The 26920-nt window shown below is 45.0% G+C and overlaps 1 protein-coding gene across 2 annotated transcripts in view; it reads right to left on the bottom strand.

Moving 5' to 3' along the window:
* The window catches only part of RORA (RAR related orphan receptor A), an 807747-nt gene extending 780827 nt beyond the window's left edge, over positions 1–26920 (bottom strand). Inside the window, exon 1 of one of the 2 annotated variants that reach the window (XM_042253059.2) lies at positions 26724–26920. In XM_042253059.2, the coding sequence (XP_042108993.1) occupies positions 26724–26889 (166 nt within the window). In that variant the 5' untranslated portion in view covers positions 26890–26920. The other variant, XM_027971773.3, reaches the window with a different exon arrangement.

The raw sequence follows: 26920 nt of genomic DNA, 5'->3' as shown, positions 1-26920 counted from the left end.
AGGCGCAGAGAGGCCGGGCTCCTAACACCCTCATAGGGACAGGAGATGTCACCCTGTGTCCATGAGAGAACAAAAGCTAGAGCTGAGATCTCTACCAAAACAGAGATCCATAAAAAGCTTCCCCCTCACGAAATAAGCACTGTAAGAACTCTACCCCTGACACAGGGAAGTGAAAATGAAACTTGCCACCTACTGAGAATTCCAGGTGGGTAACAGAAAAAAAGTCTCCTATAAGAAGCTGTAAATCGTACGCCAATGCAATATGCAGATGTATCCAGGTTCGGAATTTATACTACTCTTGTGCTGTTAAGAGCACTTCTATAGCTCCATATATTCGGGACTCACTGATGAAAAATTCTGATTGAAGATGAATTTGCAATCAACAAGTTCATAAGGAAAAAAATCTATTATACATAAGACACAAATTTAAAAAATTAGCACCATATGAACTTAATAGAATGTTATAGCAGGTTCCATAAAATAAGTAACTCTGAATTTAGTAGAGGTTAAAAAAAATAAGAAAGAGGATAAATAAGGAAGCGACAGGCCATTATGGCAAAAAATAGACAAATTTTAAAAACATTTCCACAAGGGACAGATATTAGTCATTTAAAATTAAAAACTCAAAGACTGTGAGACAAAAAGATGTGTTTGGTATGTCTGGTATGTTTCCATTCACACGAAACTCAGTACAAGCAAAACTGATCTATGATGATGGAAGTTGAAAGAACACTGAGCCTTGGGAGAATATTGCCTGAGAAGCTGTTTAAGGGAGCAGGCAATGCCCTCTATCCTGACCTGGATGATGGTTACAGAAGAATATTCACAGGTGATACCATAATTACTTCCTTGCATGCCTATTAAACAACCACATTCAATGGGCAGTTTAGACACAAACTGAGCATAGAAGATTAGTGAACTCAAAGGAAAAAAAAAAAAACAAAAAACAAGGAGACAGCCCAGAACGTTGAACAGAGAGAAACAGAGATAAAAGACGAGAGAGACAAGAAACAGAAGATAAAACGAGATCTCACATACATCTGAAATGAGTTTCAGAAAGAGAGGAAAGAGACAAAGTCTGAGAATTTTCCTGAAGGGAAGGAAAGAATTATCAGAATGAATAAGCACACCAAATCCTGAGCAGAATGAATTCATGGATCCATGCCTAAACATGTCACAGTGACCCTGCTGAACAGCAAAGACAGAGAAAATCTTGATAGCAACCAGCAAGACAAATTACCTATAAAGGGGCAACAATCTGACTGACAGCCAATATCTCCTCCACACAGTAGGTGCCTCCTATGGTTGGTTAAAGGCCACTACTAAGTTGTTGACAACATGGAAAATGTATTTTGTTTGAAATGACTGCAGCGAGAACATTTTTCTCACCAAGAACATTCCATGTTAAATGCATCCTTCATTCACTTCTTCAACAGGTTTTTACTGAGTACCTACTATGTGCCATCCTGGTCAAGGAACTTCCCCGTTCTCTAAAAGCTCAAAACTCTGGATTCAGGTGAGTGATAAATGCTTTGACAGGAGAAATACAGGTGCTCTAAAAGGACAAGGAAGTATATCTAACCCAGAGGAGAGAGGTCAGGGAAAGTTTCCAGGAAGAAGCACATCCAAGCCGAGATCTATCAGATGAATGGGATTAGCAAAGGAGGACATTAAACTCTGTGAGAACAAGGGAAGACTGCCTGCAATGTTGTATCCCTAGGATTCAGAACAGTACCTGGCATCCAAAAGGGTCTCTATAATTACTTATTGAATGAATGAATGAGTGGACAAATCAAGAGTGGCCAGAATACAGGTATAAGGGAAAGAAGGCGGAGGCAAGGAAACACTGCATGTTTGAGCCCTCAGGTCAGTACGGCTAGATAACAGAGTATGGAGGTGAGTGTGGGGAGAATGGGATGATGGGGAGACAGGGGCAAGATGAGCTCGAAAGCTAGACAGGAACCCTTTCAGGATATGTAAAGGGTTTGGATTGTATTTTAAGAGCAATAGGAATTCAAGGAAAGGTTTTAAGCAAGGGAGTGGTATGTTAGACTTGGATTTGCAAAAATCACTCAAGTCCTAGTGGCAATGTCAGGGAAGTTAGCACTGTTTTTATAAGGAGAAAGAATATTTCCTCACCAGCAATATGAGGAACAGCTTTCAGATTTCCACCCAAAAGAGCTTGAGAGAGAAGAAGGGAGGGAAGGAGAGAAAGGGAAGAAGGAAGGCAGGGGAGAGGGGCAGTGAGGTGGAGCAGGAAGAGAAGGAAGGAGAGACCCAAAGACTGCACGTGAACAGGTCTAAGAAATAAACATAAAATCCTGGCTATCCACATCCTGCAGTGGGTGTGTTTTCCAATCAGCCCTGAGACTTATGGCAGAGATAAAATAGGAAAAGAATATGTCCCCAGCTCCAGCTGAACATTCTGTTCAGGCTTTTCAATCTAAAAACTTCAATGCGCCAGTCGGCACCGTTGCTGTTCTCGTGTTGTTTGCCCTGCACTGGGCCAAACCCTGCCCCAAAATACCAACGTGTCACCTGTGAGCCCAGGCAAATCTTGCTAACTTTATGAAGTCTGGGTTTTCCCCCTTGTTGCAAAAGCAGTGAGCCAGGGAAGGGTCGATGGTAATAATTATGAGTTTTCCTTGTACGAACAGCTTCCATAATAGGGGCGGCAAGCCCACAAGAGCCTGGCTGAATAAAACCATGCCCAGCCAATGCCAAGTTCAGCAGCTTCTCTGCTGGCAGCTCCTGTTGGGACTGCAAAGCGTTGAAGGAGCAAGGGAGATTCTGAGGATGTGTTCACGGGCCCTGGCACGTGGTACACTCAGCATCTTTAATATTCACAGCTCACGGCACATGTGGCTGCCAAGCCACAATCAGGTTGCTAGCAACAATCCGTTAAAGTTACTTGTCAGAATAGCAAGCAGGAATTCCTCTATCAAGATCGGGGCTTCATTTCGTCCAGTCAGCGGGAAGTCAGCCAGGACAGTGAGGAAGAGTTAAATTGCGAAGAGTTCTCTGGGAGGACCACCTTGGGCCTGGGAAGGGCAACAGGATACTAAAGAATGAAAGGAAAACCTGCAACCACAAGGATGAAGAAGCTGTCCAGGAACAAACAGCCAGAGGGCAAGAGAGAGTAAACAGTCATTTCTAGGGGCAGCTGTGATCAGCTGACTTGGCTGAACACTGCACACCTCCAAGGAGCTCTGCCTGCCCAGACTGCAACCTTCTGCTTTTGCAGATGGAGAGGAACATAAACAGAGATGGAGAGGGCCCCAGGGTCCCAGGGTTGCTGTCTAGACACACTTATCACAGTCAGGGGAAAAGGAGGCAAGCTATGGTAGGCAGAGTCCACGTTCTGGGCTCTGACTAAGCCATTGGCAGAGGCCTCAGTCTTCTCATCTGCAAGATGGGGGATCATAATACTTTCCTCCGAGGAAGTCAGAGAGAAGTTTAAGGGCTGAGCTCAATATACCCAGGGCCTGCTCATCCTCAGGAAAGTCTGGAAGCACCCAGCCCTGGGCAGGCTTCTCTGCCCACACAGCTACCACAGCTCAGACTCGGCACAAGGGAGGTTCTAAGGTCTACTAAAGAATGTCCTGGTTTATCTTTCTCAGCACCAACCTACCATATCAATTCAACCAAAGCTAAGCTTCCCAGGACCCAAGAGGCAGGGTGTGATGCTCTAAACATACTTCCACCACTGGGAATAGTAAACAGTCTAACATCTAAATTCCAAAAGATATTACTGATACTGTTTATAATTAGCATGCTAAATAAAACAGAATCAGGCTGCTGGCTTTCAGAGGCTGAGCAGTATTATGCAGTTGGAAGAATATATGTGTGTGTGAATCTATGTGTGTGTATATATACACATGCACATGTGTGCACACAAATGCACACACACTACTCATGGGTCCAGCTTCTGAAATTTAGACTAGAGTATGGCTACAGAACACACTGACCCCATGAAAGTGAGAAGGGCAAAGGGAGGGCAAAGAGAAAAGCTTTCCCCTTCATCCTCCATGACACACTGGCCAAAGATGGATTCCATAAAACTGAATGGACCTGGGAACAGCTAAAGATGGAAATATAGATTAACCACTTTTCAAGAACTAAAGTCCAAACTGGAGAATCATTTAAGAAGCATTCAGAATACTAAGTTGCTTACCCTTCATTAGCTGCTGCTGCTGCTGCTGCTGCTGCTGCTGCTGCTGCTGCTGCTAAATCGCTTCAGTCGTGTCCAACTCTGTGCGACCCCATAGATGGCAGCCCACCAGGCTCCGCTGCCCCTGGGATTCTCCAGGCAAGAACACTGCAGTAGGTTGCCATTTCCTTCTCCAATGCATGAAAGTGAAACGTGAAAGTGAAGTCGCTCAGTCGTGTCCGACTCTTTGTAACCCCATGGACAGCAGCCCACCAGGCTCCTCCGTCCATGGGATTTTCCAGGCAAGAGTACTGGAGTGCTTCTTTCATTAGCTTCTCCCTTCATTAGCTGCTGCTGCTGCTGCTGCTGCTGCTGCTAAGTCACATCAGTCATGTCCGACTCTGTGCGACCCCATAGACGGCAGCCCACCGGGCTCTCCCATCCCTGGGATTCTCCAGGCAAGAATACTGGAGTGGGTTGCCAGAGGCTACCAAATGGCCTACACATCCCATCTTCACTCACAACACAAAAAGAACACCAAATATCAAAATCTCTAGAGCTGTTTTTCTGTAGAAATTAAGAGCCTGAATACTGAACTCAAGCATCTTCTCGTTCTATCTACCTTTCCTTTGCAATTATATTTAGTTGTCTTTGTGATTCATAGCCAAAGAATAAAGCATGAATTTCTCTGCAAGTATTTCCCTCTCTGAATTTGTTGCTCATAATAATTCTGATGATTTTCAGAGAAAAATGTTGAAAATGACACAGTGGCCAGTGTTCTTATCTCTTGTTTCCAAGTATTTCATCACCCTGCATGTAAAACAACAAGCAAACTGCCATTGGGAAAGCTTTTGAGTCAAGTTCCCTAATGGGACACCGTACATTTATATTAGTTGTATACCACAAAGAAGGGTCGAGTGCTTTCCATTTATTGATAGTTACTATGTGGTTGTTTAATCACAGTGGACCCAGCAGGATCAGTCCACTGACTTGGAAGATGTTAAGGGTTTTAAAACACAAAATTCTGGCCTCTTCCACTAAAGAAGACATGAGATACAGAATTAGTATTTTGCTAAGAGAGATCTGTTAGTTCCCCATACAGAGCAGGCTACAGTGAGAGTGCACAGTGAGAATCTGTGTTCCACAGGACAAAACCGGAAGAAAAAGTAAACTGCCAACTGATGAACGGGTAGACAAAATGTGGTATATCCACACAATGAAATAGGATTCAGCGCTAAAAAGGACCCAGATACCAGCATCTCCTACAACATAGATGAACTCCAAAACCATGATCCTAAGTAAAGTAAGTCAGACACAGAAGACCACATAGTATATGATTGCATTTAGATAAACATCCAGAAAAAACAAACTCTAGAAACAGAAAGGAGGTAAATGACTCAGCCCGGGCCATAGGAGGGGGTAGTAACAACACATGGGCATGAGGGATGTTTTAGGGGTGACAGAAGTGTTCCACAACTGAATTGTGAAGGTGGTTATACAACTGCGTAAATGTACTAAGAATCATTCAACTGTACCCTTAAGAAAGATAAATTTTACGATATGTAGATTAGGCGTCAACATTTTTTAAAAGAGAGGAGAAAGGAGGGAAAATATATTTGTTGTTGGATTTCTTTAAAACGTGGGTCCGGTCACAAGGTCATACTGTAGAATGTCTGAGCTGGCAGGAACATGTAGTTTGGTGCCTCCCTGAGACACACTCAGAGCTCACCTGAAGAAGGCGGGGGTGGGGCTCTGGGGAGGGTGAGAAGTAGTGGTGGTGGCGAAGACCAGTTGTTCAAAGCCATTCACGTAATTAATTACCAGTCAAGCTAGAATGAGAAGCCAGGCCTCTTGATGACGGGTCTAGTACACTATTCCTGACTTATCTTCGTTATTTTGCTTCATGCAAACTCCCAATGCATTAACCATACAGGTAACCAGTCAGACAGATGTGCTTTGAGTCAAAGGTCAACATTTTGGGAAATATTGGACAACCTATGAATTAGTTATCCTCTGCTTGCTTCAGTGCTTGTATGTTTCATTTTCTCGTCTTCTCAATATTTGTTTGTATGTGAAACCTATGCCTGTGTATGACCCTCAGATGGAAGATTCTTTCCTAACCCAAAAGAGTCACAGATGTGTGTTTTAGAAGCTGAATCCACTCTAAAGTTCTCACTGCTTCCGTACCACTAACAGCAAACATCCTAATTCAGACCTAGCCACAGGGACTTGTCTTTCTAATAGAAATGTAAAATAGATCTTTATTTGCCACAAAATTAAAATGTGATCCAATTATGCAGAATAGGAAGGGACTTGTTGTTGAATTACATTAAAAAAAAATCACCCACACTAATTTAAAACAATGATGCCACAGCCTTAATTACCTTGGGCTTTACTACTGCAGCTTTCAAACAGCACAGGAATAGGGTGAGACACAGTCTATGATAAAACATACAGAGAAAAACAGGATTCTGCTTAAACAAACAAATGAGCAAGTTAAGACTTTTAAACAACGTTTGGAGACAAACTGACCACCCTGGAAATTATTAGAAAGCCTTAAGTGTCAACCAATATTACAGACTATAGGTGTGTGCCCCCTTCCCCCAAATTCATGTGTTGAAGTCATAACCGCTGCCCCCTGTGATGATGTTAGGAGTGAGATCTCTGGGAGTAATCAGGTTTAGATGAGGTTATGCAGGTGGCGTCCTCAATGGGATTAGCACCCTTATAAGAAGAGGAAGAGACACCAGAACTTTCTCTCTCCATCATGTGAGGATACTGTAAAAAGATGCCCCTCTATAATCTAGGGAGAGGGCCCTCATTAAGAACCAACTCTGCCAGCACCTGGGTCTGAACTTCCTAGTCCAAGAACCACGAGAAAATAAACATGGTTTAAGCTACCCAGTCTATGGTATTTTGTCCCTGTAGCCTGGGCTAAGACAACCAAATACTTCCTTTACAGTTTGCAGACCTCTGTACAATTCACTACAGGGATCAAGGTGAAGTGATTATACAACACCCCTTTCTCAGGAACTCGATCAGAGGTTAGTTATCCATGTGCATTAAAGTACGTGAGAAAATATTTAGCCTTCCTAAATTTGCATTTTGCAAGGGGCTATTCTTGCAGTGACTTACTTATACATTTATAGCCTATCTCCCAATGCTTTCGCCTTGGCATAAAGTAAAAATTAAAATAGAACTGCATATTTAGCTCAACTTCCCTGTCACAGAACCAGTCCTTAACTTTCTAAAATGTATGACTTTAGCCTTAAAACAATGCCCATCTCCAAACTACTTCACTTTTCAGTTGTCTATATTCACCGGGGCCAGCTGGATGGATGTGCCCAGGATGCTGGGGGTTCCCCCGAGAGGCAGGTATCTCCTCTGAAAATACAGGTGAAAATATGCAGTTAATGAACAGGGACAGAACTGTGCTGACCAGTATGATTGGAAGCTCAGAATTTAAATATACCAATGACCTCAGGCTCAAGAAGGCTCCAAATTGGCCCAAGGGAATCAAACTTGTCTAGCCAGTCTTTGTCTAACAAAGCCCCAAAGTCTTCCCCTATTCCACCTGATTGACCCAGGCGATACCTAAAGTAGAAAGAAAAATTCCAAAACTGAAGGCAGTACTTGTACAAGGAGGTCTGTGAGCCCTAAAGCAGAGAATCTTTGGGGAAGGAACAATATTCTCTAATTACAGAGCCTAATCCCATCCCTGTTACAACAGAAGCAAATAAAATAACCTCAAACCACACAATCTCTAAACTGTCAAATCCTATATACGTCCTAATTTTCTCAGGTGACACAGTTTACCTAATTTGTGAAAGAAAAAGATAGAACTGGGGACAATAGAAATATGTAAGGTGGGCTAAAGTTACGGATATCTTGTTCTTTGAGAAAAAATAAAAGTAAATGGAATACAAAAGTAAATGGAATAAAATGAACTCACTGAAATCTTGCGTAATAAAGAGGAAAGATTACACCACTCTAAGACAACTAGGTTTATGGTCATAAAGATCTCCTCTGAGCCATTTCTTCTCAGGATGCTTATAGAGCCTCAACTGTTTACAAGCTGACATTGGACCTTTTCAGCAACCTTTTTGGCACCAGGGACAGTTTTTGTAGAAGACAGTTCTTCTAAGGACCAGGGTGGGGTGGGGGTGGGGGGGTGTGGTTTGGGGATGATTCAAGCACCTTACATTTACTGTGCACTTTATTTCTATTACTATTACATCAGCTCCATCTCAGATCATCAGGCATTAGATCCCAGAGGTTGGGGTCCCCTGCTTTAAAACATAATCCAACCTTATGCTTCTTCTGCTGCTGCTGCTAAGTCACTTCAGTCGTGTCCGACTCTGTGTGATCCTATAGATGGCAGCCCACCAGGCTCCTCTGTCCCTGGGATTCTCCAGGCAAGAACACTGGAGTGGGTTGCCATTTCTTTCTCCAATGCATGTAAGTGAAATGTGAAAGGGAAGTCGCTCAGTCGTGTCCGACTCTTCACGACCCCATGGACTGCAGCCCACCAGGCTCCTCCGTCCATGGGATGCTTCTTCAGCAGGAGCCATAACTCTCTTCCTGCATCTCTGCACAGAAAGGCCATGACCCTCAGCTTTCCCTGGCTCTTGGGATGGTGGCCAAGTGAAAAGTCAAGCTGGAGAACTCCCCAAGGTGGGTCTCAGGTAACCGGCTGGTTAGATTTTATCTTGCGTGGGTGAGCTTAGCCTCACTAAGCCAAGGAGGCACTTGGCTTGGGCTGAGAATGACTTCTGTTTAGGTTTCTCCAGGCCTTGATTCTAAACAGCCGGAAGAAAGGCTCCGCTGTCTCGAAGGGCACCTTTCAAGAGAAACCAAAATAGGACGCTTGCTGAACAAAAGGGGACTGTTTGGCCACCAACGTGCTGAACGGGGTCTGCCCGTAGAACTGGAAGGGCTTTCTTGCAAAGTTAAAAAGACTGAGAAGAAAACAGCAGCAAGAAAAGATTCATCCAAGAAATCACCCACTCCAAACTTTCCTTCCCCCACAGAAGTGCCAACGGATAAAATTTAAACTTCTTTGAAGAAAAGTCCAGCCAGAGCTCAGCTTTCAGGTCTTAGAAGACACCAGTGTCCCAAGGCCTCCCCACTGTCAGATCAAACACACACAAAACAGTTCCTGATACGGGCTTAGTTTCCCCCATACCATACAAAACAGGCTTTCGTGTTAATCTACTTACTGCACAGTGGGGAAAGGACTCTAATTTCACAGCTCGGAGATAACACAAATAATTCATATGACATATTAGCGGAGTATCTGTGGGGAAAGTGTTTAGTTAGAGCTCATTGAAAACAATAGGAGCTCGGCCACCACGTCAGAAGGTGAAGAAGAGAGGGCCCTTCCAAAAGGCTAAGCCCCCTCCTGCTGCACTCCTTGTTCCAAGTCAACAGGTCTCCCTAATTACACAACACTTCTTTATTCTTTAGTCCATCCATGGTCTGGGACATCAACTTCTTTCCAGGGCCTTCAGATGCTACTGAATACATGAAAGGCCCCTGCAAACTAAGTGCCATCAGTGTGCAGACCAGCAATTCCACTAGAATCATCAACATTGTCACCACCTCCTTACCAACAAACTACTTATGTTGTGGATTTCTCTGTCTCTTAATGGTAAACTTAAAAATAAAAAATCTTCCCTTATCTTCCCTTGTTTCCCATGGTTAGACCCATCCTTTGAAGATCTCATGCTCTTTCTCAAGACCTTCTTTCAAGTTTTTCTCCCATGAAGTCTTTCTCCCAGGGCAGTGTGGAGACCTCTTCACAGCGATTGTTCATTCTATTTCTCCCAACCTTGAGGTTCTGCCAAGCGTGAGGCAGATTCCCTTTAGAAACAGGATAAATCAATCCTGGGCTGTGCAGAAAGTTTTTTAAAGGTGGGGGTAAAGGGCAACAACTCTACAATCATCAGTTAGACATGTTGGGAAGGAGACCACCACCCAAGCAGATAAAACTCAAATGCAATCCGGAGCATCAATATGTGTTAAAACCTTACTATGAATTAAAGACATTCTTGGTTTGGGATGTGTGTGTGTGTGTGTGTGTCTGTGTGTGTGTGTGTAAGTGCATGCCTTGTATAGGATTTCTGAGCCTAAAGCCAGTTTTTTATGATATTTGTCTCTGTCACGGCAACAATTGCTCCTCTTTACTTTCTCAGCCATAGCCACCTGAACCTGAACCTGAACCTGAGGCTTATTTTCTCAGTATTGCATTTCAAAATGCAGCAACAAATCCTGATGTAAAAATCTCACCTTCAAAAATGCTGCTTCGTAACATCTCCACCCCAGCTATCCCTCTGGTTAAATGACTGTTTGTTTGTTTAATTCCACAGCTGACATGCTGTCTCATACTCCCTGCCAGACCCACATTTCCAGCTGCCCAGAAGACACATCCCCGGCACCTCCAACTCAGCCCATCCAAAGTGGAACCCCTGTCGTCAAGCCATCCCAGCCAATAATCACACCCAACTCTGGGGCTGACCCACTGCTGTCATTACTTCTAGCACGCACCTCCAATTTCACCTCCGAGCCTACCTCCGAGCCCCATTCCAGCCCCAGCCTGCAGTCTGTCTCTCCAGAATCACCACGGAGATCGCCTAACTTGGCCCCTCCTCACCATCCATCCTCACCACAACTTCAGCATACTCAGGTTGAAGTACTCTGTGTGTGTGTGTGTGTGTGTGTGTGTGCGTGCGCGCGCACACGCGCAGTATCTCAGTCATGTCCAACCCTTTGTGACCCCATGGACTGTGGCCCACCAGGCTCTGTCCATGGGATTTTCCAGGCAAGAATACTGGAGTGGGTAGACATTCCCTTCTCCTGGGGATCTTCTTGATCCAGGGATCGAACCTGAGTCTCCTGCATTGGCAGGCGGATTCTTTACAGAATGAGCCACCAGCGAAGCCCTTAACTACTCTATCAAAGAGCAACGAGGTATTTTTCACTTGCTCAAAATTTTGCCCTAGAAGAAGGTCCAAAAAGCTTAGCTGGGTCCCTGCCTTCTTTCTCCATCTTCATCTCCTGGTCCTTACTTCAGCAAGGCTCAACTGCACTCATCGACCTAAATGTCCCATGAACCTGCACTTCACGAAACTTGGCCCCAAATGCCTGCTCACTTTTTGCCCTCTAGGCAAATCACTTGCCATTTTTCAAAAAATTAGGCAGATGAACCCACTCAGTGAGCTTTCCCTGATTCCTTTTCAAGTCTTTTTGCCCTCTTATGTGCATTATATATTTTTTAATATTATAGCATTCTCTGTATTTTTTTTTGAAATTACTAGTTAATGTGTCTTTCTTGCTCATCAATTCCTTTCGTTCAACTCTGTACCTACACTGACCAAAAGGGCATCTGGCACATAGTAAGTGCTCAATTAATACCTGATGCATCAATGAAAGAAGGCAATTTATTGCATCACCTTTAAACATCTGAAGCTTTCTAAGAATATCAGGTTTTCTTGTCTCATCCCAGTTTTGCCTTGGCTGGCTCATTTTTCACATATTGATTCTAAACTGTACCGTCACTAGCATCCTGAAGGCATTCATTGAATGCCCAAATAAGAGACAGAGATGTACAGAAGACTCAAGACAGTCTACAACACTGCCCTCCAGGAACTGAGACCAATGAGAAGATAAACTGACCTGACGCAGCACAATGTGACTTCAGTAAAGACTGTAACTAATTAACGCTAAAACCAGAGTGTGTTTGCTACTGAGAAATAGTAATGGACAAGACCAATTAATACCAACATGTTGTCAAACACCATGGTAATTTCCATGGTAATATTTTATTGGGAACAATATGATACCGATTTTTTTTTTAACCAAAGTCTGCAATAAACTTTCTTTACTATTTTCTTAATCCAGATGCCAGCCATGGATGCTGTGTACTTTCTCCTCAAATGCTCATGGAGTTTAAAAATCAACAAGGTTGATCTGAAATATAGAAAATGCTCAGTTGTTTATGAAGAAAATTTGCTTTCGATATTTTGATCGTCAGAGTAAGCGTTATATAATGAAAGGTAAATATATCTTAAACTATATAAAATCTCAGATTCTCTGGTGGCTCAGACAGTAAAGAATCTGCCTGCAAATGCAGGAGACCTGGGTTCAGTCCCTGAGTCAGGTAGATTCTCTTGAGAAGGGAATGGCTACCCACTCCAGTATTCTTGCCTGGAGAATTCCATGGACAGAGGAGCCTGGTGGGCTACAGTCCATGGGGTCGCAGAGTTGGACACAGCTGAAGCAACTGAGCACACACATAAAATCTCGACTCTTCGGATGAGGGGTTTCTGGGGTTTCAGATCACCAGGTGGGGGTGCTAATTGACAATGCTGCCAATGCACAACAATGGAGTGAGGGCAGGCGAGAAATGCAGAGCTCTGACAAAATCCCTTCCAGGTGGCCTCTGCAGGAAAACCTGGAGAGGAGACCATGGAGTCAGAAACCGAGTCCGGAGATGAACCAAGTACGTCTTCAGGACCTCCCTGGACACGGTTGGAAATCCATGCTCATTTACTGCCAAACTTCCCCAGTGATGCCAATCCTCCTGCAGGTTCAGGGCTAACGTCCCTGGAACCAAAGTGAAGAGTAATTCACCCTGGGACTTTTAAATTTACATGCCCCACTGGGAGCAGCCATGTCTGAGGCTGCCTTCACAGATCCCATTTCTGCTCAAGGGTTCGCTTATGACTTAAGGCATAAAAATATGTCTTTATCTTTCTGCTGTGGCAGAAGCTGTTTGGCCAATGTTCTTTCTTGGGAGATGAATGACAGAATAAAATGACCGCGGTTCTTGGGTCCTTAATGCTTTTTCCCCAACCTGAGACATGTCCATTAATAGAGGCTCTCAGACATGATAATAAGGATGAAAAGGCTGAAACGAATACACGAAGCCTTGTTTTCAAACGCTATCCTTGATACTATAATTGACTTGGTCAGCCATAACTGATACCTGTCCCCAGGCAAGCCAACCAAGTTGTTAAAAAGGCAACACAAGCAAGCACATTAATGCTAATCATGCATTTTCTTTTTGATCTGCCTGACTGGTATAATATGTATATGCCTGTGTGTGTATATGTGTATGAAAATATGTGTATATTTGAAGATACAAAAATTTACTTTTTCACTGAACAACAGTTTATTTTCATTCCCTGACTGTTTAGTATTATAGGACTGGGGCTTCTCTGCTAGAGTCTGCTTCTTAAAGACCAGCTACTCTAAGTCTGTACGTGTGTGTATCACCCCACCATCACAATACAGATTAGACAAAATAGATGCTTAATGGTGTAATTCACTTTACAATGGCACTATTATTACAGCATTACTCTATTTTCATTACTACTGCATATTAGAATCAGCTTCCAACATGTTTGAGTGAAGAAATAAAACAACCTAATCACAGTGCCAATTAATTCTGTAAAAGTCATGTAGTATATCAAAATGAAAACATTTTCACAGCATCCCAGGAAGACAGGATTCCATGCCTGACTCACTTCCTCTAGCTTCCTACGCTTCTATCCCACCATACTTTGACCTAGCCTAGTCCAATTACAAGCCAAAAATCGATCAAAGACCCGTAGCAAGCTTAACTGATTCTCTAAGAAAGGATATTATAATCCATCAGCACACCCTCATCTTGTGCTAACATTATTTTCCCAGATTTACCCAACATCATTGTAGTACCAATAACTACTCTTTCTCACGCTGTTCTCTCATCAGCTCAAATACTGTAACAGCAGAGTGATTTCAAGCAGGTTGTGAGTCTCAGAGAGTATTGCTTGCAAAGTGCATGTAAATTATTAGATTACATTACAAGTGAAAGACTCAGCAGTGGGTCACCATAGTGGAGCATTAATGTAGAGCACGTTGAATGGAACCCTTGCAGACAGGCCTCTCCTATGTGATTTTTTGGCAGGGAGGAGAAAGTGACTACGGGGGAAGGGAGGGCAGGCAAGGATGGGGTGCTGAGAAATGAGACACGAGAGAACACCAAGCACAGTGGGGTGGAGGGTGCAGTCTCGATGGTTGGAGGGGGCAGCCAGTAGTACTACAGGAATAGGGAGGACAAAGGGGAGAGGAGCAGGCAGAAGTGGGACTCTCCTCTTGTTCAGCTGCAGTCAGTTCAGTCGCTCAGTCGTGTCCGACCCTTTGTGACCCCATGAATCGCAGCACGCCAGGCCTCCCTGTCCATCACCAACTCCCGGAGTTCACTCAGACTCAGACTCGCGTCCATCGAGTCAGTGATGCATGGCGCATAACCTCTGGGAAACCCAACAAGTGGCTGATGGGCTTAAACTTCAGTGATTCGTCTGAACTTGGCAGGATCTAGCCTATGGCAGCTGAACTGAGGGACTGGCATAGGATCCAGTCCAGGAGAGAGAACTGGTAGTTAAATGAAAGGCCCTTGATGTCCTGGGATTCATTAATTTCACAGAGCAACCAATCAGAAACAGGAAGCAAAAGGGGCTGCAGACCTGAGGAGGAGATGGGGAGAGGTAGCCGGAGGGGCCCTGCTTCTGGATGTGCTCCACCATCACCAGAGTGACACTGGATGTGTGCCAGGCATCCTCACACGTGGGCTTCTCAAGCAACTTGGGAAGCCGGCATCGTTAACATCCCGTTTTCAGGTGACATAAGGAAAAGACTGAGTGGTGAAGGAACTCACCAAAGGTCGCACAGTTAGCACACCTGAGCCCCACTCCCAGCAGGACCGTAACAACCACGTAAGCTGTTCATCATGGTCTGAGTTGCTCAAGACTGGAGCAGGCCTGGGCCTGCCACAAGAGAGGGCGAGATTGCTGGATCCAAGAGAAACAGAAGTGGGACAAACTAGGGTGGCTGGGTCCAAACCCAAGACCCAGTTGGAGGTAAGAGCAAGTAGAATCTGTGATTATAGAGCTGGGAAGTGCAGACCTGAATCTTCTGAGATGACAAACAGCTTTCCAGGGCAACGTGCGAGACAATCTGCACTATTAATGAGCACCTACTTTTTGCAAGGTGTTGAGCATGTGTGAAAGAATACACCATGGAGCTCATCTTCTTGGGAGGACCTGACTCTTGCCCAGGAAACACTACTAGAAAACAATGTACAGAAACCTGGCAAAGGAAGAGGTGACATGTTGACTGAATGAGCAAAGTCATCTATGTGTCTGAACACTGTAAAAGAGAACTACAAGAGGGAGAGGGTGAATCTTATCAGGAGCTGGAATGACTGTAGGATCTCAGGAAGCAAGGAGATTGGACCAAAAGTGGGAACTCAGAAGTGGGAAGAAGAGGAAGAGGAGGAGAAGGGCCTATACTAGCGAAAAAAGAAAGTGAAAGTGTGAGTTCCTCAGTTGTGTCTGACTCTTTGCAACCCCATGGATTGTAGTCCACTGGGCTCCTCTGTCCATGAGATTCTCCAGGCAAGAAAACTGGAATGGGTTGCCATTCCTTTCTCCAGGGGATCTTCCCAACCCAGGGATCGAACCTGGCTCTCCTGCAATGCTGGCAGATTCTTTAGCCCCAGCCCATAGTATGAATGCTAAGTCGCCTCAGTCGTGTCCGACTGTGTGCGACCCCATGGACGGCAGCCCACCAGGCTCCCCCATCCCTGGGATCCTCCAGGCAAGAACACTGGAGTGGGTTGCCATTTCCTTCTCCAATGCATGAAACTGAAAAGTGAAAGTGAAGTCACTCAGTCGTGTCTGTCTCTTAGCGACCCCATGGATGGCAACCTACCAGGCTCCTCAGTCCATGGGATTTTCCAGGCAAGAGTACTGGAGTGGGGTGCCATACTAGGAATAGAGAGAGGTAGAAGAGGTTGAGGTCAAGACAGCTGTGGAAGAGAAACCTTACGAGTCTTTGGTCAAAGGCGACCCAGACAAAGGGCTACGCCAAGATGTCACCAGGAGAACTTCAGATCAAGCAAGGCAGGGATTCTGACTTCCCTTTATTGTTTTCTCCCCACAGCTTACTTAGAACAGTGCCTGGCACAGAGAAGGTGCTCAGTAAAGTTTTGTTGATTGAAAGAATACCACCCTCGTGCCTGTACACAGTGATGACAAACTGCAAGCAAGGGGATTCCCAGAATCTACATGCTGAACCAGACTAGACAGATGTGTGTCTAAATGAAAGAGGACGTTAATGAGCATGTTCTAAAAGGGCATAAAGATCCTGAATGATTAAAAATAACAAGTATTTACCTTATTTTCCCTCCCTCAACTCTTCCTTGAAATTATAATAAAGTAACACTCGGAGTCCCACATCAGTGACTGTGGAAAACCTCCCTCCCTCCCTCCCTCCCTCCCTCCTTCCCGCCCACAGTCAGGCCATGGCCCGCAGAAAGGCTACTTCAGCCTCATGTCAAGGATATGGGTTTTCAACTTCACGAAGCCACCCATATAGGCTGTGAAACCAATCTGGCGGCTCAGGACTTGTATTTTGTCTTTAAATAATTGAGGAAAAATAACAGAACATTGCAGGTAATGGATAATTTATATGAAAAGTTTATTGATGTGTGTGATATATCTGTGTAATGGCTTTCAATATATTGTGTTTTTCTCATAATAAACACATGAAAGACACTGCACTAAAGGGACAAGAAATTCCAATATGAGGACACGTGTTTTCATATCCAAGCTGAATGACCTTTGTTTTCTTGGCTAAATACAACCATCAAAGGTGCTGCTCTTTGGGCCAAAAAACTTGCTTCATCCTGAAACATCATGAAATTCTCTGCAACATACTAAGTTCAGAATCAGTTCCCTCAAAGTAGCATCAGTTTCAGAACACACAATCTTTTTGAAAAAAAAATTAGATTTATTTTTTTCCAGTTACAAAAATAATACACACATTAATGCAAGAAACTCGGAAAATAGAAAAGGGCACAGAGAAAGAGGAGCTCATAGATAACCCCACTCTCCAGAGATGACCACTTTATCATTCCATCATTTAGGTACATTTGGGCCTATGCTAACATACACACACACACACACACACGCTTTTATAAAAATGATCTCATTCCATGCACACTACTATGAAAGCTGTGATTTTTCACTAAGTATAAGATCCCAAGCATCTTCCACTACAATGTGAGTTTTACTGACTACATAGTATTCCATTTGCAGACTTGCTCAGGAGCATCCCCATAAAAGGCCCAGACAAACCCTCTGCCTTGAGGAAAGATGACAGCTGCTGAGAAATGCCCTCCACCACTGCACAGCTAGGGCTGGCTGCCTCCAGCTCCAGAGAGCTTAAAAGCTCCAAGAACAGAATGCCCTACTCTATGTCCCTTATTTTACTTTCTATTAAATTAGAGAAGGACACACAGACACAATTTTCACTATGCCCCCAAATGGCTTTACTGGAAGAGCCACAAGCTCACTAGCTAATTTTTAAAGAATAATAAAAATGCCCGATGGGATTTGAAAATAATAATACTGAGAATGTTCTGCTATTGATGCACAGCCAAGACAAAGTGTGCTGACTTTCAAACTTATCTCCACCTAAGGCTTGGTTAACGCTTATCTATTATAATAGCCTCAGAGGGGGGCATCTCCTGGTAGAAAGGAACTTACTGGAACTTCTGAGCATCCTGACACAGCATACAAGTGGAAGGAACATTGTTAGGGAGGAAGAAGATCTGCGTTCTAGTCATAGCCTTGTTACCTACTAGGAATGGGGCCTCAGGCATATTTTGATCTCTGTGAAAGCCAGTTTAAATGGGGAGAGAGGGTAGATGAGATGGTTCATAAGACCCCTGCTGGCTCTAACAGGTTTTAGTCTAACAAAACATAACCAATGGCAGTCTCCTGAGTGAGCCCTACATATATAGGAACATGCACCCTCACGCTCAAGATTAGAAATCAAGCTTTAGAATTTTCTAGAGTCCTCTCAGGGGAACCCCATTTGTTCTACTGATTCTCCTGGGGGTCTTGAGAAAGTGTAGCAGCTCACCAATCTTGAGGCACTTTCTGTAGAAACATGCTTATCCAAAGTGGGTCATGAGTGCCAGAAACGGTAAAATACAATTCCAGCAATTTCACCCTTGTCAGCATCAGTCAACCAATATGATCACTGAAAGAAGCATCATCTTTGATGATCAAAGTATTTCATTTGCCTTGCTTTCCCCCTGCTTCATTACCTGCACAATTAAGAGTTATGGGCAGTTCACCCTTCCCGGTGCCCTGTCCTTTCAGATATATTATCCTTGTCATGCCCATGTTCCTGGGAGTACATACTGTATTGTCACTGTGGCCTTCTTACCATCATCCACTGGCTTTATGATTGTAAAGCAAAAATGAAAAGCAATGCAGTTTATTGAAAAGTTTTTAAACTTGTGAAATATACCCTTGTTTCTTCTCTCATTTGACTCTCAGAAATCCATTAACTTTTAAGCAGTCACTCCTCCCCATGATTGGCATCGATCATTAAGGGATGATACAGGTCTCTTTGCTCCTGGAAGGGCGGCATCCCATCAGAGCGTCTCTTCTCCATCTCTGTCCATTTCTTCAGGTTTCTTTAAAACTAATTAGAAGAGTCAATAAACACGCCCGCCAATTCCCTTAACACACTCGAAGCACATCGGCCTGCCCTTCAGACCTGTTCTTGTTCTGTTGCTCCGAGTATTCCCTTACCTGCCTTTGTCAATTGGCATTCTCGACAAGTTCGTCATAACTTCTCAAAGTGTCAACTTTTCCTCTATTCATCGTCCTTGTTAAAGATAATTTAAAATTAGAAAGGCACGTTCCCAGCCATTACAGAGTCAATGCTAATTTCACTCTCTTTTGCACGTAAGTCTCCTTCCCTCTAGAGATTCCCTTCCTTGGTTTGCAGCCCCCACTCCCCAGCCCCCAAAAGGCAGCATCCTTAATCTCTGTACGCACGACCCCCTTCCCCTGTTTCACCGCTCTTATCTTCCCTCCTCCCAAATACTTCACCCAGTGAAACACACGTTAGCATGTGGTTCTCCTTCCTTCACTCCACTTCTGAGAGAAATGCCTGTGTCTGGAGATTGTAAAGTCACCTTCAGGAAAGAGGCATACAGTCGGCTGTCAATTAATCAGGATAAGACAGAAAAAGTGACAATGTGTGCAGTTCTGCTTCTCGGTACATGCATGTATGCTTTGGGGATCAAGAGGATTTCTCGTGCACAACCTAAAATTCGCAGCAATACCTTTTTGTTGGGCTATGACGAATTCTCTACCTAGCAGCAATTCTCTACCTAGTCGTTAACAGTCTGGATTATTTAAAAAGTGATTACCATACTTTATTATAAATTCAAGCGTTGGTCCCTCCTGTTTCTCCCCCATTCCGTTTCACCTCTATTCTTTGCAACCTGCCTGTTTCTCCTCAGTAGCACTCTTCGCTTATAAGTCAAATGACTCTGTATGTATTAATTTTTAGTCCCACATCGAGTTTGACATATAGATTTTAAGCCAGTTTATTCTCCCCCATTAGGCACAGAGCCAAACATCACCATTCTTGTCACGTACGCAAGTCCATCAAGTTTCAGAGAGTCATTTATACACTCTTTTATTGCTTCTTACTTCTTTCACACACGCCTACCACTTACGTACAGCAACTTCACAACATTCATATTTCATAAACTTCATCAGTATTCAGCCAAATCCTCCCCCGAAGTAAGCTAGGTATTTTTAACAGTGCGCTGCCTCTTTCACAGGCGTGAGAATCCTGCACTGGGTGGTACCCTTCCTGGTGCCCAGGAAGAACCTCATCTATCATGGTCTGTTCACGGATGCAGGCACTTCCTAACTGTTTTCAAAAACTTCACGATCATTGATGATCAAAACTCCAATGCCCAATCACGCTGTTAGAGATGACTGGAGGCTGGCGATTATAAATCCTCTACACCTTGATTATTCCTCTGAGCTCCAGGGAAAGCAGCATGGGTGTAGCTACTACCTGGGAGGGCCTGGAGGCCTCTAGCACTTCTCAGACTGTGTGAAACCTGTCCTCTCCATTGTTGTGGGCCCTACAGACAGTGCCTCGGAGGCAGCATTCTGTGGACAAGACAATCACCAGGAGACTGCAGGGCCACACCACTGCCAATGCGCCACAGCATATAATGTGAAAAGACGGTTTGTAATAATGATGTGTCAGTGGAGGCCATAAACGTATGTTAGGAAAAAAAATATGTTCTTCCACCAACACAGGGGAATTGCTACCTATAATTCCTTTTAACATTAGCACACACGTAAGAGCCAGACCTGGAACAGAGCCTGCCTAACCCACGGGCTATGGTACATTTATACTTCATTATGCCTCACTCCACTTTTCTCACCATTTCTTGAGACAATCTCCTTGATGTTTTTACTCCAAAAGCAAAGTAATAACAACAACAAGGCTGTCACAAAAGAACACCAAGACTCCCAAGCTGAATTTTCAACAGTAGGATATCAAAGATATCACAAGACAACTACAGACAACCATTAAGTCAGGTGGGAGGGCCCTGAGAAAGTCAGCTCTTGATGATGCGGTACCACGCCGGTCCAGTGAACAAAGGCCTAAGCCTGGATAGAGAGCTTCCTCTGGGGAAATCTACATGCTCTTTATTGACATTCTTGAAAGTCTTCCTTCTAACTCTAGAACTTCCTAACTTTCAGGGCTGATGAAACCCTTTCAACACATATAAGAAAGAAGCAAAATTAGTTGATATTTCTGTGTACACAGGGGAAAACTGCATAATGTTATGGTAATACAGCATATAACTTATTTGTAAATACAATAGCTTTGCTAAATTTTTGAGAATGAGTTTACAGTTGCTACAGAAAGAATTAGCATCTAGACTTGGATTGAAATTTTAAAGTAAAAACCTCAACTAACCAGAATCAACTAACTGACATGAATTTCTATTCTGCCACTTGCAACTCAGAGAACAAGGGAGGCAAATAACAAAACAGACAGACACTGAGGATTTAATAAAAAAAAAAATGATTTCCAAGCTAGGATCAGGACAGATTTAGCCCAATTTCTAACACTGTCTTCATTTACAGTTCTATAATGTACAGTCAGAACTCATCCTCAGAACAGTGACCCTGCGGTACCCTAAGGATCCCCAAATCTCTAAGAAAGATTCAATTACATCCCCAGTGTTCTTCCCAGGGCAGGAAAGGGGACCAACACACTTTCAAACACATTTGATAAGGAAAAGACAAAAAATGTTTCTGCTCACTGTGCCAGAAAAACAAATTCATCAGTGATGCCTTGGTACTCTTATAGAAAAATCATGGTTTATTGTATCTTAATCAATGCTTCAACATTCATTATCTGGAGAGTTCTGGGCAAGCATTAATTCACAAGGATTCAATTGTATTTTTCTTAACATACAGCTTAATAAGATGGGTGAACATTTTAACAACTCATTTCAAACCAACACTTGTCCTTCTGAATGAGATACCAAGGGAAAAATAAAACAAATCCTCACTTTAAAAAACATTTTATATTTTAAATGATGGAAGGGAGAACATCTTGGGGAGACAGAAGCAGAGAGGAGGTTGTTCTTAAATTCTCAGCAAGGAAGACAGTCTTCATTTTCAGAAAGGTACTGCACATTCTAGGTTGGTGTTCTCTCTGGCACCTGAAGGCCTTTCAAAGCAGACTCTTCTTGCTCTACAGGAACCTACCTCTAATCTGGGATGAATGGGTCAGGGGTTCCCTCCAGGAGGAAGGATGCTGTCTACCTCAGAGTCTCTGCACACTGGCTTGTACAAGACAAAGAGGATACGACATTTGAGAACAGTGACATTTTCTATAAAAAATTTTGCACGTGGGGCAATCACATTACAACTCTCTCCCCAGATACCTGAAATGTAGTTAAGTATTTTGCTTCCACAGACATAAATACATAGATGAGCTTAGAAGGAGACTGGAAAAATGGTGGGGGTTGGGGAGAGCACCTTCAGAAAAAGTGGTACATGCTATAACGGACCACACTCCATCAACAGGGTGCTAAGCAACACCCAACTTAGTCAGTCCTTCCGACATCACACCACAACTTCCTCAAGGTAAGAATGGGAGAATCAGGAGAAAACTGTGCATCTTAACTCAGAAATGACAAAGAGTATGGCCCATGGAGAAGAACACCTGAGTTTGCCTGATTCACAGTCCAAAGGCTAGCTCTGGACAGGAGTCAGTTTGCTTTCAAAAATGATTCAGCTGTCATCAAAGACCTTCAGAATATCTGTATCTGGAGGCACTATATATTCCAATTAACATTCCCGTACCTCCCTACATCCCTCTTAGGAGTCTGGTGTAGAAACAGCAGTATGCACTGTACCCCCCAAGCTTAATGTCTCTTGGTGAGGGGGGTCTGTCCCTGCAGCCTCCATAATTCAGTTTCAGAAACAGAGATGTTTTCTAAAGCCAAGGGCTCCTCTTAACACCAGAAGATTTTGGAAAATTCCAGCAGGTGACTAACATTAAAAAAAAAAAAAATGTCTGTTGTAAATGTTTTTAGACACTCAGGATTTGACTTCTGGATTAATAATTCAATTCTTTTTAAGAAAGAAGGGGGAAGCAACAGAAAAGGTTTTCATAATCATCCTCAAATGCATTTTCTAAAATTATTCTATTACATTTTTAAAGGGTATAATTATAAATGTTTTTATGAGCAATTTACTGGAAAATGAAAGTCCCTTAGTTTAAAAAATAATTATTCCATCCCCCTGGCACAGAATTTTATCCCAGCCAGTAGCTCTTTCAAACTACAGGGCATCATTTGTTCACTGGGGAGAGCCAGGTCCACGTAAGAAAAGCTCATCTGAGAATCAATCTCTAGAAAAACGCTCGAAATTGCCAGGCAAGAGCACCGACCAGAAAGTGAATCAGCCAAGACTGAAGTGGTGAATTGTGGAGAAGTACTTTGAGAGGCAAAGATTCCTGTGGGTCTAGAAGTCCTCAGGGCTACAACTAAACTTGTTAACTGATTTTAAGTCAATCTAAGCTCAGCTTCCAGGGGGTTCGATCTCAACCCAACTGAGCTTTTCAGTGTTAATCCCATCTTCTGGCTTCGATTTTTCCCTTAGGTCAGCCGGCCCTATCAACCATCCACTTGCAGTACCAGTGTTCCAGACCAACGGTGTGGCACACAGTCCCCTGAGGATAACTTTAGGGAGGTAGAATGTGTAAGTTTCTGGCATGCATATACTAACGAGATTCTAGAAGAGGGTTTTTAACAACAGTAATGTCACAATGCTCAGGGCTCCCTGAAGTCCCTGAAAGCCTTGTTAAATTAAAGATTCACTGTGGCTCTTCCGCTTCTTTCTTACTTCCCATGTTGTCTCCCGCCTTTCTTCCCTTTCATTGGGCTGAAAAGATGGGGCTGAACAAGAGCCATCATTAAAAACACCCAGAAAACAGAACAGTTCTGCTGAAAATGCTAACATACCCTGCCCCGTTGTAAAAAGAAAGGGAGGTCGTCTTTCAGATTATAAAGTCACATATTTGATTTTGGAAGTGCAGGCACTAACGGTGCATGGTCCATTCACCCGTGGATTCCCAGGAGTTTGGAATCCAGCAATAGCTTCAAGTCTACCTAGGTAATGTCTCATGAGGTCACCTCAATGTCATGAGAATCCTGACCACAGTCTCTGCAGACTACAAACACTGGCTGCTTGGAAGCTAACCCCGCTACCTCCCAGGAAAGCATCCCCCAGATCAGAAAGCGGCTCTCTTCACCCAAGGCCAAGGACTCCACTCAACCCTCCTTGAGGTTGAAAATGCTGATTTTAAGGTGATGGTGTTTGCTTTTTCCTTTTGCATTGTGTGCATGTATGCTTTAAGTATTAAAAAGGCGTAATCACCTAGTGTGTAGGTTAATTTCTTTCCGATATTGTAATTTATGCAACATTAATACTGGATGCCAGCTCCAATTTTCTTGCTGCTTACACTCTGGGAGCCGACTTGCATATTCTGCCAATTCCATTACATCATCTGAAAACCCAAACATTTCCCATTTTCAAATCACTCTCATCTACTGAGCATACTTACACATTCCCTCTTCTTCTTCCTAGCTCACATGCACAAAGATTGGTATCCCCAAGTAGCAGACGGTACATCTGAGGTTAAAGTCTGCAAATGCACATAATTTCTGGAAGCTATTACTACTGCTGTGTTAGCTAAAGGATGCCTCCATCTCTGACCTTCCTTTTCCATTCAGACTGTTATATAACCAAGTGCCTGCGTGCAGGATGTGAGTTGAGTGTTTGGGCCTTACCTCCTCTCCCTCCCCCCATTAACTCTCCGGAGGGATGGACAAGAGGTGGGTTCAAAGAAGAGGGAGTGGGGGGTGACCCACTAGGGGGCAAGGGGATGTGGGTCAGCAGGTCAGTTGCACAAGATGCATCCTATGTGCACTCTGTCCCTCTTCCCTTGTTGCTGAGCCTCCGGGGCTGGTGGTACCGAGAAAGCCCCATCGGTTATATAATTTGCAAGAACAGCAAGTTACGGATTTGCTAGTCGGTTCTGCAGCCTGCCACCCTGATCTCTTGCAAGAACACCTTCTGGCAAGAATGACACCTGAAGATGCTAATAACACACGGGAGGGGGATGGCTAAGACAGAGGGGGTGGCAGCACAAACCAGAAATTAGTGCGGCTTCCTACATACTATGTCCCCCTCTTCCAAAAAAAAAAAAAAAAGCTTCAGAAACACATGAAGGGGATTTTCTCCAGTGTTTCTGATTAACCCTGTTACATAACCCGCTCGCATTCCAAATCCACCGTCTCAGGTCTAAATATACTCTTTGCAGCCAAAAGCTCTCTACACACAAACTCACCCAGCTAGCGGCAGGTCCCGGCCCCCGGACCCATCCCCCTTCCTGTACTCCCGACCCTCGCTGCCCCCTCCCTCTCCCTTAAACCGCGATTTGATGTGCTCGCTCTTCCGAAATCGCCTTTAATTAAATGTTTTTCGCATGTGTCTTCCTGATGGCTTTTACTGTACTCGAATTCCGTGAATGGGAAAGCGCCTGGACAGGGGGTGTGGCTAAGGTGGGGGGGGGGGGAATACTGTAAAACAGCCAGCACATGATCAGCCATATTCCTACCTCCAACTCTAACACTGAGAGGAAAGGAGGGGCTCTGGGGCCCCCACTTGCCTCTTCGAGCTCTCCCTATCTCTGCCTGAAGCTGAGTGACAAGAGAAGGGGGCCCGCTGGGCCAGTGCCCAAGCCGGAGCTGGAGATCTCTGTCCCCCAGCCCTGGGCGGCTCGCGCGAGCTAGCTTCCTCCAGAGTGACAGGCGTGATTTATACATTATTTACAACAGTAATTAAAGCCATAGCTTCCTCCTGTTCTTCATAAACTCTGGGCGTTTTCAAATAACCCCCCACCTCAAGAAAAAAACCCACATCAGGTTCCCATACCTTTAAGAAAGCGGAAAGAGGGTGAGCTTTTCCCAACACTCCACTTTAATTAGAAAAAAAGCAAGGAGGGGTCATGGAGCCGCCACCCCCCCCCCAAAACAGACACACGCACACAGATCCTACAAATGAAGTGTGTAAAAAATTGCCCCCCCCCGGGGGGGGGGGCGGGCATCGATCGCACTATCCAACAAGCATTCAGCTCGCACTGACCATTCCCAGGTTCTTGCAGAAACGCTTGGTGAGGGAAGGATTTCCCAGGGCTGAAATAAGTTTGGGTGCCTTGCGATCTTTCTTTTTCTGCTTGTTTTGCTTTTGCAGACGCTCACTCCGAATGCGCGTGGAGCGCCCCACAGGACCGCCGCCGCCGCCCCGGGCGCGCTGACGCGCACACGCCCCCCGCCAGCCTGGGCGCCGGGCTGCGAACCCCGGGTCTGCAAACTTGCGCACCTCCCCTCGCGGCGCCCGCCAGACAACTTGGCGAGCACCTCACGCGCCCGCACCCCGCTCCCCCCAGCCCTATCTCCAAATCCCAAATCCACGGCTGTGCTCCAGGAAAGGTACCCACGTCGCTCCCCCGCCCCAAGTCCAGAAGCGCTCCCTTTCTACCCCGGGAGGCGGGGGGAGGGGGGCTGCCCTGATCTCTCACTTCTAACGCCCCTTTCACCTCTGCGGGGGGCCGAAAGCCCACCACGTCCCAGACTTCCCGGGCCGAAACTGTCAAGAGGAGAAAAGGTAAAAGGGGAGGAGGATGGCCATCAAAAGGATTTTTTTCCCCCGTCTTAAAAGGACACTGCCGCTTTAAAAGTTTCTTTCCCGGGCCCCCACTCTCCGGTCCTCCGTATTTTGGGGGAGAGTATTTAATTTGAGCAACGCGGCTTTCTTCCTCTCTTTGCAGAAAAAAATCAAAGCCAGGGGGGTGAGCCCGCCGGCTGTCAACCCTCCTGCCGCCTCCCCCGCCCCCCTCTCCTCCCGCAACCCGAGAACGGGCTGCAAAAGTTTGCAACATTTCTGGGGGGCGGAGGGGGGAGGGGAAGGGGGTGCTCCGAGCTCCGGACGCCGCGGCCAGCTAGCGCGCGGCCCCCGACCCCGCGCCCCGGGCGCCCGCTCCCGGCCGCCCCCCGCTCCGCGCCGGGGCTCCCGCCGCCCCCTCCTCAGCCCCTCTCACAGCCTCCTACCTCTGCTGGTGCTGGAATAGCTCTGTCTGCGCACCGGGGCGGGCGGCTCGCTCTTGCGGGCGGATTCCTGGTTCAGCGGGGTCTCCCTGGAGCCGGCGGCCGCGTCCGAGCCGCTGCTGCCCGGCTCGCTGGCGGCGGGGTCGGGGGCTGCCGGAGCTGACTCCATGTTTTTTCCCAATGTAGAGATCGCTGGAGAT

The sequence above is a fragment of the Ovis aries genome, chromosome 7 (assembly GCF_016772045.2).
Source record: "Ovis aries strain OAR_USU_Benz2616 breed Rambouillet chromosome 7, ARS-UI_Ramb_v3.0, whole genome shotgun sequence".
Classification (NCBI taxonomy): domain Eukaryota; kingdom Metazoa; phylum Chordata; class Mammalia; order Artiodactyla; family Bovidae; genus Ovis; species Ovis aries.
Note: the sequence above shows the minus strand (reverse complement) of the source record. Positions and strands in the feature narration are given on the sequence as shown.